A 16,182-nucleotide genomic window follows, 5' to 3' on the forward strand; every position below is an offset into this window, starting at 1 on the left:
TTCTGGTCACATCATCATGATACGAATTGTGTTGCTTTGAGGCAGAGTCTCTGTCTGAGGCTTGTCAAGCCCCCTTCAGTCTACACCCTCCCCTACAACCCTTGCTCTAGAAGCCACTTTCCAACCCCTTTTATTAAGTAACATACTTGCTATGGCCTGAATGTGTCTCCCCAAAATTCATAGGTTGAAATCCAAAGTGAGACATTTGGGAGGGAATTAGGTCATAAGGTAGGAGGAGTCTTCATGGACAGGATTAGTGCCCCTGTAAAAGAGGCCCCAGATTGCTGCTTGCCCCTTCCACCATGCAAGGACACAGCTAAAAGGTGCTATCTATGAACCAGGAAGTGGGCCCACACCAGACACCGAATCTGCCAGCACCTTGATCTCAGACTTTCCAGCCTCTAGAACAGTGAGAAATAAATTTGTTAGTTACAGGCTACCTAAAGTTCTTGCTATACTGTTATATACCAGCCCAAATAGACCGAGACACTACTGTTCCTTTCCCTGTTTCCTAAAGCCATGAAGGACCCAGAAAGGCTTACTTTATTTTTTCCTCCCTGCAGCTCAGTGGCCGTGACCTTTCTAGTTTCTCTTCCTCTAATTGGATAATGACTGCTGCAGCCCTGTGCCCTGAGGGGTAGTTCTTCAGTTAGGTCCCCAAACACACATTCTGGGCTCCCTGGCAGCCAGAGAGGGCAAGTGGGGATTCAGATCCTGTCCCTTCGAGATCTCCCTATGCTACTAGCAGATTCTGCTTCTCCTACGTGTGTGTGTGTGTGTGTGTGTGTAACAACATGTATGTCAGAAGGATGGATAAAGTTCTTGCTATATAAAGTTGCCAAAATAGGTTTTAGCATATTTATTTTAGAAAACCGACCTGTTTAAAAGTTTTATTTTTTACTGTACAAAATAGGATTAAACATAAAATGACTTTTACTCCAAAATATTATTTCTGATTTACCAGTCTTCTCACGAGAGGTCCCATTAAAACATTACCTTACTCTAATGCCAATGTCAGACTAATTCATATCTGAAATGTGTGCTATTTCATCTTTAATATCCTTAATCTCAGCTTGGACTATTGTTAGATTAGATATTTTTTCATTTAAGAAAGCAATTTCTTTCTCTCTTTGTAGTAAGTCGGTAACCAATCTCCCAATGCGTAGTGTTAAATCATTTACTAATGGTTCCAAACGGGAAAAGTCCTTCTTTAGATTATACACCTTTGGTTTTAGATCATTTGCAAAAGTCACTGTCTTCAGAACTTTGGCTCTGTCACTTTCTAAGCTTAGAAATCTATCTGTATGTTTGTCGAAGCCACTCTTTAGTTCAGTTAGTGTCTTCTTAACAGAGTTAATTCTTTGTGAATTTTCAGATGCTGTCTTTCGGAGCGTTGCTGTTCGATCAATACTACTTGAAAGAAGATCACCTATATTTTTTACTGTATTTTTTTCTACTTTTTCTATTTTATTTTCTAGTTCTTGCACAGAATCTGTCAATGATATTACATCAGTTACTAAACCTGAAATCCGTCGTATATCTGTTTTTACAGTTGTAATCTTGAGACCAACATCTTTTGCCATGGAAGTTGTACTTTGGTCTACTTTTGTAACATCTTGAGAAAGCGCTGTCAGATTGTTGTTCAGTATATCCTGTTTTTCAGTTATCCTATTGGACCAAATTTTTACCTCATTAATTTCTTCCTGTAGACGCTTTAGATGAGCAATTATTTGAAAAGACTTCAATTGTTCCATGATAGCTTCAGATTTCTGCCACTATAAGAAAATATAATATCACAATGATTAAATTTATTAGAAGCTTAACATTTAAAATTCATCTTAAATTTTATAATTCTTTTTAATTTAATTTTTTTTTTTTGAGATGGAGGCTTGCTTTGTTACCCAGGATGGAGTACAGTGGCATGATCTCGGCTCACTGCAACCTCTGCCTCCTGGGTTCAAGTGCTTCTCCTGACTCAGTCTCCCAAGTAGCTGGGATTACAGGCACCGACCCCCACCTCAGCTAACTTTTTTTGTATTTTTAGTAGAGACAGGGCTTCACCATGTTGGACAGGCTGGTCTCGAACTCCTGACCTCTGGTTATCTGCCCACCTTGGCCTCCTAAATCCATGCCTGGAATTACAGGTGTGAGCCACCACACCTTGCCTTATGTTATTTTTTAACTACAACTTTACTGTTCTTCTGGAAAGCATATGGTAAAAGATGGCTTCAAAAGTAAGAGAATTTAGAACAATGTAAGTGAATTACTAATGAATAAGAAGGAAACACTACAAAAATTTTCATGAAATGTCACTGGAAATTACACTTTTTATGTTATAATATTTTCACAATTGGTCTTCTGTACAGTAATAAAATGAGCTACATGAGACAGTGATTATGGTTTTTCAGTTGCTGGAGAAGGGAAAAGAAAGTTTCTTCTAATCGAGCTTTGCCGGGTAAGACAAGGCAACATAACTTCTTTTTTATTTCAGCTTTACTAAGGTATAATTGACAAATTAAAATTGTATATATTTATTGTGTACAATGTAATGTTTTGATATACATATCTACACACATCTTGTGAATGATTAAATCAAGCTAATGAATATATCTATCACCTCATTTTTTTTTTTTTTTTTTTGGGTAATAAAAATATTTAAGATCTACTCTCCTGGAAATTCTCTTTCTCTTTTTTTTGGAGATGGAAGTCTCACTCACTCTGTCACCCAGGCTGGAATGCAATGGCCCAATCTCTGCTCACTGCAACCTCTACCTCCTGGGTTCAAATGATTCTCCTGCCTCAGTCTCCAGAGTAGATGGTGCCACAGTTGTGCGCCACCACGCCTGGCTAATTTTTGTATTTTTAGTAGTGACAGGATTTCACCATGTTGGCTAGGCTGGTCTGAAACACCTAATCTCAAGTGATTCGCCTGACTCAGCCTCCCAAAGTGCTAAGATTATAAGCCCTGAGCCATCATGCCTGGCCTCTTAGCAGTTTTCAAGTATATATTATTATTATTTATAGTCATCATACTATACAATAGATCTCTAGAACTTATTCCTCCTGTTTAACTGAAACTTTGTATTCTTTGATCAACATCTCTCTATTGCCCTACCCTGTCCCCTCCAATCCCTCATAACCACTATTCTACTCAGTACTTCTATGAGTCTGACTTTTTTAGATTTCACATATAATTGACATCATGTAGTATTTGTCTATCTGTGCCTGGTTCATTCCACTTAGCTTAATATCCTTTAGGTTCATCCATGTAGTCACAAATAACAGGATTTCCCTCTTTTTAAAGGCAGAACAGCATTGTGTGTGTGTGTGCGTGTGTGCTATTTATCCATTCATCTGTTGATTGACACTTAGGTTGATTCTACATATCTTGGCTATTGGGACTAACGCTGTAATGAATATGGGAGTGCAGATAACTCCTTGACATACTGATTCATTTCTTTTGGATATATATCCAAAAGTTGGATTGCTGGATCATATGATTATTCATCGTGTTTTTTTTTTTTGAGGAAACTCCATACTGTTTTCCATAATGGCTATACATTCCCATCCACAGTGTACAATGGTTCCCTCTTCTCTACATTCTCACCAACACTTATCTTTTGTCTTTTTGATAATAAATATTCTAACAGGTGTGAGTTGATACCTCATTGTGGTTTTAATTTTTCATTTCCCTGATAATTAGTGATGTTGAGCATTTTTTCCGTATACCTGTTGGCCATTACTGTGTCTTTTTTTGAGAAATGTCTATTCATGTCCATAGCCCATTGTTTAATCGTGTTTTTTTTTTTTTGCTATTGAGTTCTTTATATATTTTGGATATTAAGCCATTCTCAGACTTATGGTTCATGAGTATTTTCTCCCATTCTATAGGTTGTCTCTTCACTCTGTTGACTGTTTCCTTTTCTGTACAGAAGCTTTTTAGGTTGATGCAATCCTATTTATCTATTTTTGCTTTTGTTGCTTGTTCTTTTCGGGTTCTATTCAAAAAAATCTTTGCCAAGACTAAAGTCAAGAAGCTTTTTCCTCATGTTTTCTTCTAGTAGTTTTCAATTTCTGGTGTTACATTTAAGTCCTCAATTCATTTTGAATTGGTTTTTGTATATGGTTTGACATAAGGGTCCAGTTTCATTCTTCCGCATAGGATATCCAGTTTTCTCAACAGCATTTATTAGAGAGATGTCCTTTCCCCATTGTGTGTTTTTGGCACCTTGGATGAGAATCATTTGAACATATACTTGTAGATGTATTTCTGGGCTCTCTATTCTGTTCCATTAGTCCATGTTTTTTCAAATGCTAGTATTACACTGTTTGGATTACTACAGCTTTGCAGTGTATTTTGAGATCAGGTAGTGTTATGTCTCCAGCTTTGTTCTTTTTGCTCAAGATTGCTTTGGCTATTCGGGGTCTAAGGTAACTGCAAACAAGTTATAGCAAATGCTAGAATGAAGGGACCAATGTCAAAGACTATATGTCTATGCTTTATTGGCCTGTAACTTTTATGAACAGTTTTCTGGCCTATCTAACCATCCATGAGACCTTGAATAATTCAACTAATTCTCAAGTTCCTAGTATGTTGTTAGGCATGCAAAATATGAGGAACATAAAGATGAGTATAACTCGAGTTGTGGCCTCAACTTAGTTTAGTAGAGAAGACAGATAAGTAAAATAAAATAATTTCCAAGGTTCTAAAATTCTGATTCCAAATGCAGCCGTTTTTCAACTTTTGTATGTTTCAATGCCATCCTTCTTCCCCACCATACATTATGTACTGAAAGTTCTTTTTTTTTTTTTTTTTTGAGACGGAGTCTGGCTCTGTCACCCAGGCTGGAGTGCAGTGGCGCGATCTCGGCTCACTGCAAGCTCCGCCTCCCGGGTTCACGCCATTCTCCTGCCTCAGCCTCCCGAGTAGCTGGGACTACAGGCGCCCGCCACCTCGCCCGGCTAGTTTTTTGTATTTTTTAGTAGAGACGGGGTTTCACCGTGTTAGCCAGGATGGTCTCGATCTCCTGACCTCGTGATCCGCCCGTCTCGGCCTCCCAAAGTGCTGGGATTACAGGCTTGAGCCACCGCGCCCGGCCTGAAAGTTCTTAAATTGTCATTATCTTGATTTAACTTGGACACATTAACTGATAAACATTTTGAGCCACCCAAGTGTCTGGCAACATTTTGAGTTGTTATTTTTGTTGTTGTTTGTGATGATGGTCCTGTGTCTGTGCACACACATGTGCGTGCCTATATAGCAGTGTTGGGGAGTTGAATATTTTATTGAACTTTAAATATTTGACATTTTATTGCACTGTGCCATCAGTTAATAAAATGAAGAAGGGAAAATTACACAGTAATAAGATGGATAGATCTCATAAACAATACAAAGTTGGATAAAGTCGGACAATCAAAACAAAAATGCAAATCAGGTAAGACTATTTAGCTTCAATCAGAAGATTAGCCTATGGACTGTGTGCTCAATTATGAAGAAAAACAAATTAAGAAACAAATGTAAAATGGCTAGAAATACATTGCTAATGCCTATGCCCAAAGACAGACATACAGTAATTACTCTGGAAAAAGAATCCCATTTATAATGTGTAAGTCAATCATTTGACTTTTGCACATTTAACTTTCAGCTTGCTTTCTAGGAAAGCACTATGTTGTAAAGTAGGAAATTATAACTTTCTATTAATAAAACTAGCTTGATTCTATAACATATACTATAATGCAGTATGTGCTAATATGATCAAGAACAGTCTCTGCTTTTAGGGAGTTTGTAGTTTAGTTTGGGACACAGAATGTCGATAAATGTATTACTTAAAACTCAGAAAAGAAGACATAAAAAAGCTTGAGTCCAGGAGTTTGACACTGTAGTGTGCTATGATTGCGCCTATGAATACTAACTGTGCTGCAGCCTGGGCATATAGCAAGACCCCCATCTCTAAAACAAAAAAATTGAAATTAAAATTTATTAAAACAAATAATCAGACTGTAAAACATTTTTACAAAATTAAATATGCAGTATAATCTAAATATATCTTTTTGCTAAAATAATTGTGTATTTCTTCAATGTTTTCTTATCAATTATCTTTCTTTAAAAAAAAAATTTTGAGATGGGGGTCTCACTAAGCTGCCCAGGCTGGTCTTGAACTCCTGGCTCAAGTAATCCTCCCAAAATGCTGGGATTACAGGCATGAGCCACCACACCTAGCTTGAATTATCTTTCTTAAATTGTATTTGGCTGACTCAGCTAATGCCAACCTTTTGAGATTGTTTTGGTTATTATACATTTAGTTTTATTTAACATAAATAAAAATGCATTATGCTCAGAATATTACTTTGAGGGCAGCTTTAAAAAGAAGCAGCCATATAGTTGCAAAATAATTATAATGAAGTATGGAAATGGGGCAGTAGGACAAAATAATTCTAAGTAGCAACTCCCCCACTTCGCCCCATCACAAATGTTTAATTTCAAAATACACTTGAGGATTTTTCTCCTCAGTCGCTTTATGCTAAAATTAATTATTGGTGGATAAGGTGGTCCAAAATGTGTTTTTTGGTAGAGAAGTGAGCTTGCGAAAATGTTCCTGTGGGTATGACATTAAGCAGTAGCCACAAATAGGAAGGAAACCAAGAAGTGATTGCAAAATCACATTTTATTTTTAAGGAGGAAGTTTTGCAATATAGTGTATTTGATGAAACAATCTCTCAAGGGAGAAAAGACTAGATGGCTACTTTCGTCTATTTCATTACCAGGTTATCATTTATTAATGTATCTACTCTGGTAAAAGTAGCTTAATAGCAATTAAACAATTAAGATGTCGAAGAATGGGCTTAGCTTATTCTTAGAAGGATCAGATTATTAGCAAGAAGCTGTTAGTAAATCTCTTTGTTTCACTTGGTTGTTTATAAAAGCAAGCTATCTTGAACTTCTTTTGATCTTTACTAAAATATAAGCTCAATACAATGTGGTAATAGTCTAGAGATTGTTGTATTAAATTACTTTAAAAATTACTTCGGGCTTGGTTAACCTATTTGCCTAGGATGGATAGAATAGTTAAGAGTCTATCAGTAGCTGAAAAGAGCACATCAGTGAAGGCTGGGAATGGTGGCTCATGCCTGTAATCCCAGCACTTTTGTGAGGTGGGGTGGATGGATCACTTGAGCTCAAGAGTTCAAGGCCAGCCTGGGCAACATGGTGAAACTCCATCTCTACAAAAATTACAAAAATAGTAGGGCTGAGCTGGGAGGATGACTTGATCCTGGGAGGCAGAGGTTGCAGTGAGCTGAGATCATGCCACTGCACTCCAGTCTGGGCAACAGAACCAGACCCTTTCTCAGAAAAAAAAAAAATGTACATCAGTGATTTATTTATTTATTTATGAGATGGAGTCTCACTCTATTGCCCAGGCTGGAGTGCAGTGGTGCAATCTCTGCTCACTGCAACCTCTGCCGCCCAAGCGATTCTCTGGCCTCAGCCCCCCAAGTAGCTGGGATTACAGGCATGCACCACCACACCAGGCTAAGTTTTCTATTTTTATTTTATTTTTTTTTTAGTAGAGACAGTGTTTCACCATGTTGCAAACTCCTGACCTCAAGTGATCCGCCCTCCTCAGCCTCCCAAAGTGCTGGGATTACAGGCATGAGCCACTGCCCCCAGCCAGAATATTTATTAAATTCCTATCATATATTCAAGGTATGAGGCTAGATGCCGTCCTGTAATGTTAAACATTACCTGGATCTACAAGCACAGCAACACGCTTCAAGAATATGATTTCTAGGTCCAATCTGCTTTCTAAAAACTTGCTAAAGGATTTTTTTTTTTTTTTTTTTTTGAGACAGAGTCTTGTTCTGTCGCCCAGGCTGGAGTGCAGTGGTGCCATCTCGGCTCACTGCAACCTCCGCCTCCTGGGTTCAAGAGATTCTCCTGCCTCAGCCTCCCGAGTAGCAGGGATTACAGGCACCCACCATCACACTCAGCTAATTTTGTATTTTTAGCAGAGACAGAGGTTTCACCATGTTGGCCAGGATGGTCTCGATCTCCTGACCTCGTGATCCACCCACCTTGGCCTCCCAAAGTGCTGAAATTACAGGTGTGAGCCACTGCGCCCAGCTAGGATCTTTGAATTCTATTAAAGGACCTAGACATTTTATTGATCTGTATAATTTAAAACCATTTAGATCAGGCGCAGTGGCTCACACCTGTTATCCCAGCACCTTGGGAGGCCAAAGAAGGAGGATCCGTTGAGGTCAGGAGTTTGAGACCAGCCTGGGCCACATAGAGAGATCCTCATCTCTACTTTTTTTTATATTAAAAAAGGGGTAAATAAGTAAATAAAACCACTTAAAGTCAGAAGACATCTTAGCGATTATTGGTATAATTCTCTCCTTTTACTATTTAAAACTAAGCCCTAAAACAAAGTGCCCAGAATATGCAGTGGCAAAACCTATTAATAGATTAGAGGAGTACAGCCTAGGGATCTTCAGCACTGCTTTCTCCTCTTCTCCAATATTTATTCATTTATTGATTCCTTCTTATGCTCAAGGGCCAAACAATTTTAGAGCACAGCTACAGCTTTTGAGGGACTTACAGTCTGGTTTAATGGCAACATAGTAGAGAACACATTTGACTGAATTATTGCTTTTCGAGTTATCAAGATAGTTCTACTAACAGCAGATTTGTTGTGATTTTTCTCCCCTAGTTGAACAGTAGCAGGCTCCACGGTGTAGTGAGATGTCCTTGGCCTCTGGAATTGAACAGACTTAGGTCGACAGTGTGATTGCAAGGTTCCCAATGTTCCTGTCTCCATTTCCTTATTTGTAAAATGGGTCTAATAGCTAGCAAAGGTGTAGTAAGGATTAGTGAGAATGACTGGCACAAGGTAGGTAATTAATATATACAGCTGTTATGACGATGATAATGAAGGCCGGGCGCAGTGGCTCACGTCTGTAATCCCAGCACTTTGGGAGGCCAAGGAAGGTGGATCACGAGGTCAAGATATCCAGATCATCCTGGTCAACATGGAGAAACCCCATCTCTACTAAAAATACAAAAATTAGCTGGACGTGGTGGCATGCGCCTATAGTCCCAGCTACTTGGGAGGCTGACGCAGGAGAATCGCTTGAACCCGGGAGGTGGAGGTTGCAGTGAGCCGAGATTGCACCACTGCACTCCACCATAGGGACGGAGTGAGACTTTGTCTTAAAAAAAAAAAAAAAAAAAGGAATGATGATGATGAATGCACATCTCCTAGAAATGCTTGACATACGTGTGGGTATGTCATTTTAACAGGTGCTAAAATGGTAGTTTTCTCCTTTCCTGCTGTATAAAGCTGGGGTGGAGTATTTTGATTTGTATTAAATTAATAGTTTATAGGCTGGTCATGGTGGCTTATGCCTCTAATCCCAGCACTTTGGGAGGTCGAGGTGGGAGAACTGCTTCAGCCCAGGAGTTTGAGACAACATGAGACTGTTTCTACAAAAAAATAAAATTACCTGGGCATGGTGGTGTGCACCTGTAATTCCCGCAATCTGAGGAGCTGAGATGGGAGGATCCCTTGGGCCCAGGAGGTTGAAGCTGCAGTGAGCTGTGATCACGCTGCTACACTCCAGCCTGGGTGACAGAGTGAGATCCTGTCTCAAGATTAATTAATAGCTTATAAATTGAAATGAGCAGGTGCTAGGAAAATTTATAGAGCTTTTGTCAACTGTGCAAATATGGGTTAAGTCTACAAAGGATGTTTTTTTTTTTTTTTTTTTCTTATTGAGTTTGGTAAATTTTCAGCATCATTGTTGTGTAATGGTACATCAAAATTTGAACAATTTATAGATTCATACGAAGGTCTACAATTAGGTTGACATTAAAAATACTACTACTAATTTTGCATCTTATGGGTTTTTCTATGAAGCCATACAGGCTAATAAATGTAGAGTTTTAGTTATAAAATATACAAGTATACTTAGTCAATAGTTTCTGATCATTTAGCTAAATTTAAGGCAATGTTACCTTTAAAAATTGTATATTCAGGCCGGGCGCGGTGGCTCAAGCCTGTAATCCCAGCACTTTGGGAGGCCGAGATGGGCGGATCACGAGGTCAGGAGATCGAGACCATCCTGGCTAACACGGTGAAACCCCGTCTCTACTAAGAAATACAAAAAATAGCCGGGCGAGGTGGCAGCGCCTGTAGTCCCAGCTACTCGGGAGGCTGAGGCCGGAGAATGGCGTGAACCCGGGAGGCGGAGCTTGCAGTGAGCTGAGATCCGGCCACTGCACTCCAGCCTGGGCTACAGAGCGAGACTCCGTCTCAAAAAAAAAAAAAAAAAAAAAAAAAAAAAAAAATTGTATATTCAAGAGTTTAAAGTAGGTACTTGTATTGTAAAAGTGATTTATTCATGTTACATTAAAAAAAATTGATCCAGTACTTTTTTTTTTTTTTTTTTCCTGGAGTCTCACTCTGTTGCCAGGCTGTAGTGCAATGGCTTGATTTTGGTTCACTGCAACCTCTGCCTCCCAGGTTCAAGCAATTCTCCTGCCTCAGCCTCCCAAGTAGCTGGGATTACAGGTACCTGCTACCACGTCTGGCTAATTTTTGTATTTTTAGTAAAGACAGGGTTTCACCATATTGGCCAGGCTGGTCTCCAACTCCTGACCTCAGGTGACCCGCCCACCTCAGCCTCCCAAAGTGCTGGGATTACAGGGGTGAGCCACTGCGCCCAGCTGATCCAGTACTCTTATGCTTTTGAGACACGGTCTTGCTCTGTCACCCAGGCTGGAATGCAGTGGTGCAGGTCACTGCAACCTTGAACACCTGGGCTCAGCCTCCTGTGTCGCTAGGACCACAGGGATGCACTTTTTTTTTGACTTTTAGTAGACATGAAGTCTCGCCATGTTATCCAGGCTGGTCTTGAACTCCTGAGCTCAAGCGATCCTCCCACCTCAGCGTCCCAGAGTATTGGAATGATAGGAGTGAGCCATTGTGCTTGGCCCCACTTCTCCTTACACTTTTTTTTTTCTTTGTAGGGACGGGGTCTCACTATGTTACCCAGGCTGTCTCAAACTCCTGGGCTCAAGCCATTCTGCCTCAGCCTCCCAAAGTATTGGGATTACAAGCATGCGGCACTGTGCCTGGCCACTGTATAAGAAATTAATTGATATAAAATTTATTATCAGTTACAAAGATACAAAAATGTGTTTTAGGATATTGGTAATTTTCCCTAAAGAGAAGACTAACAATGTAATTTAATATTTGATATACAGGAAAGTTTTTGAAATTTTAAGCATCTGGGTTAAATAAATGAATGGAAGAAACAAAAAGACAAATTAAGTACATCTAAATCTCTATAATAACAATTTCTTAATAGGAAAACCTCTTCGTAAATACAGGATATGTCTATATCTACATATCTATACACACATGCACACACATATACACTTTAATAGTTTTCTCATGTTATACTTGTAGAAGTGCAGTTTTTCTTTCCCTTGTATCATCATAGAGCACAGTGGCCACATTGTTTTCATTTACTTTCAGTAACCATTACCATGGTATACATAAGTTCAAATAACCTTATATTAAATGTAGTGATAGGTGAGAAAAAAATATTTAAACGTGAAGAGTATAAGAGAAGAAATTACATTTGCCTTGACAGGATGGAGGTTAAAACAACAAAGTTCCAGCTTACTTTATAATCTGTTTTATTAGCATTAAAATAAAAGTAAACAAATAGAATTTTGTCAGTGCACGCAAATGAGACATTCAGAAGTCAAGAAGTGTAATTTTAATACTGCAAAAATTAATGCTATGCCCCTTAACAACAGAACTCGCCAGGCTTATTTTTATGATTCATGGCTGCCTACCATAGGCCCTCTTAATTCCGATGGAGAACGAGTTTGGGGGTCCTACAAAAACTTGCAAATTTACATATTAAGACTACTTGATCAAAACTACCTTTTTGTAACTGACTGCTTTCAAGTTCTTTAATTCCACTGAAAACTTCATTATAAAACTGGTAAGGTTACTGACAAAGAAACAAGAACAAACTTCCACATACAGTTGACTACATTATATAACTTCAAATAAAATCAATTCATAAAACAAATTTAGTGGTTTGGGAAATCTTTAAAATGACATACTTTTAACTATCATAGTTATTATCATAACTAGTTATCAGAGTTATGTTACTTTTCCCTCAAAACAGACCACAGGCTTATTTATTTTTATTTATGTATTTATTTATTTATTTTTGAGACAGAGTCTCGCATTGTCACCCAGGCTGGAGTGTAGTGGCGCGATCTCGGCTCACTGTAAGCTCTGCCTCCCGGGTTCATGCCATTCTCCGGCCTCAGCCTCCCGAGTAGCTGGGACTACAGGCACCCGCCACCATGCCCGGCTAATGTTTTGTATTTTTTAGTAGAGACGGGGTTTCACCATGTTAGCCAGGATGGTCTCGATCTCCTGACCTCGTGATCCGCCCACCTCGGCCTCCCCAAGTGCTGGGATTACAGGCGTGAGCCACTGCGCCTGGACTATTTATTTTTAAGTAAACCATCTAGAGATCATGGATCTAGCAAACTCATGTCTAACACAGTTGGAACTTAAAACCCAGGTATATAAAGATATTTCAAAGATGTATATACACATAATTCCTAAGAAAGGCCTTATGTAAGAACATACTCTGATTTTAAAAGTCTTACAAGTATCCATAACACAGTTTAGAACCTTAACAAAAACTAAAATGTTTCCCAGGCTTCATAGTTTTTCAGAAAGTGCATATTAATTCATAGCAAAGGCACCAGACTCTCCCTCACGCATGTTGTCTTTTATTTTACACAAAACTCCCATGAACTTGGTTGTATGGATTCTTAACCTGCAGTGAATTATGTAAGAAAGTGAAGAACTGACTGAGGCAGGCACATTACCAACCAACCTGACATCAAGATTAGGTGACAGAAAAGGTATGAGACATAGGTTTGAAAAATGGCAAATTGGGGTCATTTAGTGAAGCAGTAAATACTCTTCATTAGCCCCTGGAGACATCAATGTATGTGGGTCCAATATAATAGGTGAAATTAATAATGATGTCCACTAATGCTTTAAAAACATTAAAAGTATTAAGTATCTTGTTTTAAAAGTAGAGAAACATTTTTAAAGAACTATTTCTATTTAAAATGGTTAAAATGAAATAAGTTTCAGTGCTTAAAAAGCTTTGATTATGTGGATAATCCATTTGTGTGGACATCTCATTTATTTTCCAATAATGTAGGATAAGATGAGGCATATCAAGGTAACTCAAAATCAATGGACTAATCAATTTATGTATAATGATATGGTTCATCAGAATAAAGGTCATTTAAAAATCACCACCAATTCCTTTATTTTCTATATTATATTCTTTCACAGTTTCCTTTTCTCCTGTAGTATGCATTGAGTATACTATAAAATCATGAACTTTTTCTTTTAGAACATCCAGTTCATTTTGCATCTTTAATATGCGATTATCATACTGAATTCCTTCAAGGGTTTTCTGCATCTCCATTATTTCAGACACTGCTTTCAGCATATCATCTTCCATATTAAACATCTGCATAGTCAAGTCTTCCATTTTCTTTTCTGTTCCTATCAGATCCTGAGAGACTCTGAGAACAGAGCGAACAGCACTTTCAATTGTTGGCAAATGTGTCTTGCATTCTTCAACTTTGGGTTCGTAGTCGGAAAGTTTATTAGTTAGATCTTCATCTCTGGCAAAGAGGGCATGCTGTTCCTCTTCTAACTTTTCAACTGCCTTTGTATCAGAGCCTAGCTGTTCCTCTACTCGCAGGAGATCTTCTTCTTCTTGTCTTTTTACTGTTCTAATATTTCTTAGTGTGCTATCTTCCAAATCTTTTAGCCGTTCAGTGAGCAATTTTATTTCCTGCTCAGCCGAGTTAATTTGGACAGTTACTCGAGAATGTGCATGTTTTGCTTCTGATTTGAAAATGTCTGTATTAATGTTTATTTCTTCTAGGCTTTTCTTACAAAAATCCGTAATATTCTGAAATTTCTCATTAAGGCTTTGAATCCTTTGAGTGAGCACCTCTTCATTATTTTGAATGCCATGCATGGTATCTTGGAGGTTGGATACTTCCTGCTCAAACTGGGTCATCAAAGACATGGAAGATGTAGCTTCCTGAAGGATGCTTTCAGTAGACTCAAGCTGCATTTATAACACAAAACAATTCCCAAGGCTACTTAATAATTTTCATATTAGAGAAACACACTTTAACAATCAGGAGCATAACACATGCCATGTTAAAATTCTGAAGATGTCTAAAATATCCAAGTATATCAGAATCATGCTGACAAAGACATTTATTACGTTAATAGTTTTCACAAATATGTTAGCCCTGTGTTTTATTTATTTATTTATTTATTTGAGACAGCCTGTCACCCAGGCTGGAGTGCAGTCGAACCATCTCAGCTCACTGTAACCTCCGCCTCCTAGGTTCAAGGTATTCTCTTGCTTCAGCTTCCCCGAGTAGCTGGGATTACAGGTACGCGCCACCATGCCTAGCTAATTTTTGTTATTTTTTTGTACAGATGGGGTTTCACCATGTTGGTCAGGCTGGTCTCGAACTGTTGACCTCTAGTGATCTGCCTGCCTCGGCCTCCCAAAGTACTAGATTTACAGGCGAGAGCCGCTGCGCCTGGCCAGCACTGTTAAAAAAAAAAAATACACCTGAACACATAATCGATATTTCAGCACTTCTATGGAAGCATATTCAAGAGAAAAGTAATGTTAAAGGGCCTGAAATAGATCACAATTTCCTCTTTTTAACTCCAATGGTAAGTAACTTAGATGTTATTTGGCTTTTTAGAAACTATAACTTTGTATAAAATTTGATATCTTTCCTAAATCCTGTAATTCTGGAAGGGTTTCTGCTGAAAAAAAATTTTTGACCAACCTCTTGCAGAGAAAGTACTAGAATCAGGTCTTACAGATACAAAGGCAAAATGAATCAAAAAACAGTTTAGTGAGACAAGTCAAATTGAATGGTAAGGTGTTTTAAGTATTTGTAAATTATGCTAAGCCTCTGGCACCTCCTAATCTGTGTCTGGAATATAGAAGGCCAAGTCATAGACCTCTTTTAGTCTACACTTAGATAACAGCTTTAGAGACTACAGGAAGGCCTAGAAATGATCATTAATTTATCATGTGCTTGCAGCATTACGCTGAAGACATAATACTGAACAAGATACAGTTCTGCCCTTAAGCAGCTTTGTTTAATTGACGAGAAAGACAAGTGTATATGCACTATGACAGGGGAAGAGCTGTGGAAGCACTCTGGTGGAGACCCAACCTAGACTTCAGTGATGAAGGAAAGTATTTTAGAAAAAGTAATATCTAATACCTGCTTCCAGTTGCTTGCTCTCTAAATTAGCCTACACACTACTACTAGAGTAAGCTTTTAAAAACTGGTATGCCTATCATGGTACACTGTTACAAAACCTTTGATGTTCCCTAATACTTCCAGGATAAAGTCTCAAATTCTCTAACCTCTCCCTGTGCTATCCTCCTCTCCTCTTTATTTAGTTACGTTGTCCTTACTTCAAGGCTCAGACCGGATCTCAGCTCCTCGGTGCAGCATTTCTTCCACAGCCCTAGCCCTGACAACCTGAATTCCTGTAGTACCTATTACATATGCATTTGCCACATATTTGCCACTTAGCACATACAATTCACAAATTTTGAGGGTTCACTCTGTGCCAGCCTTGTGTGAGACAGTGGAGACAAATACAGCATAGTCCTTGATTTCACAATTTGATTGGGAGACAGTGTTTGGATCTTCTGCATCATATATTCTAGAGTCCCAACAAGATCTACCGAGTACCCTGTGTGAGGTAGTTCCATTATCAGGTTCTAGAGAAATGGAGATAAAAGATGCAGTGTTTGCTCTAAAGAGGAGTAAGGGAGCTAAACTAGCAACCAAAAAAATTACAATAGATTATAAGTAGTGCCACAAAAGAATTAGCATGGGGGGGCAATGGATGCTTTGAGGAGAGATAAAAAGTTAGGAGGGCGGTGCAGAAAGGCCTGGAAGTGACTCCGAAATTGGACTCATTAACAGACTGATGAATTAGCAGGGTGCAGATGTGAAAGTTTCTAAATTTCATAGAAGAGACCATGTCTTATACC

The 16,182-nt window shown here is 38.6% G+C and overlaps 1 protein-coding gene across 3 annotated transcripts in view; it reads right to left on the bottom strand.

Moving 5' to 3' along the window:
* Positions 1 to 844: 844 nt before the first annotated feature.
* IKBIP (IKBKB interacting protein) overlaps positions 845 to 16,182 on the bottom strand; it is a 31,020-nt gene continuing 15,682 nt past the window's right edge. For 2 of the 3 annotated variants that reach the window (XM_050749346.1, XM_050749345.1), the window contains one exon: positions 845 to 1,775. In XM_050749346.1, coding sequence (XP_050605303.1) covers positions 1,742 to 1,775 — 34 coding nt within the window. In that variant the 3' untranslated portion in view covers positions 845 to 1,741. Of the gene's footprint in view, positions 1,776 to 11,687; positions 14,203 to 16,182 lie in introns of those variants that run through there. The other variant, XM_050749344.1, reaches the window with a different exon arrangement.

This window comes from Macaca thibetana, chromosome 11 (assembly GCF_024542745.1).
Source record: "Macaca thibetana thibetana isolate TM-01 chromosome 11, ASM2454274v1, whole genome shotgun sequence".
Taxonomy (NCBI): domain Eukaryota; kingdom Metazoa; phylum Chordata; class Mammalia; order Primates; family Cercopithecidae; genus Macaca; species Macaca thibetana.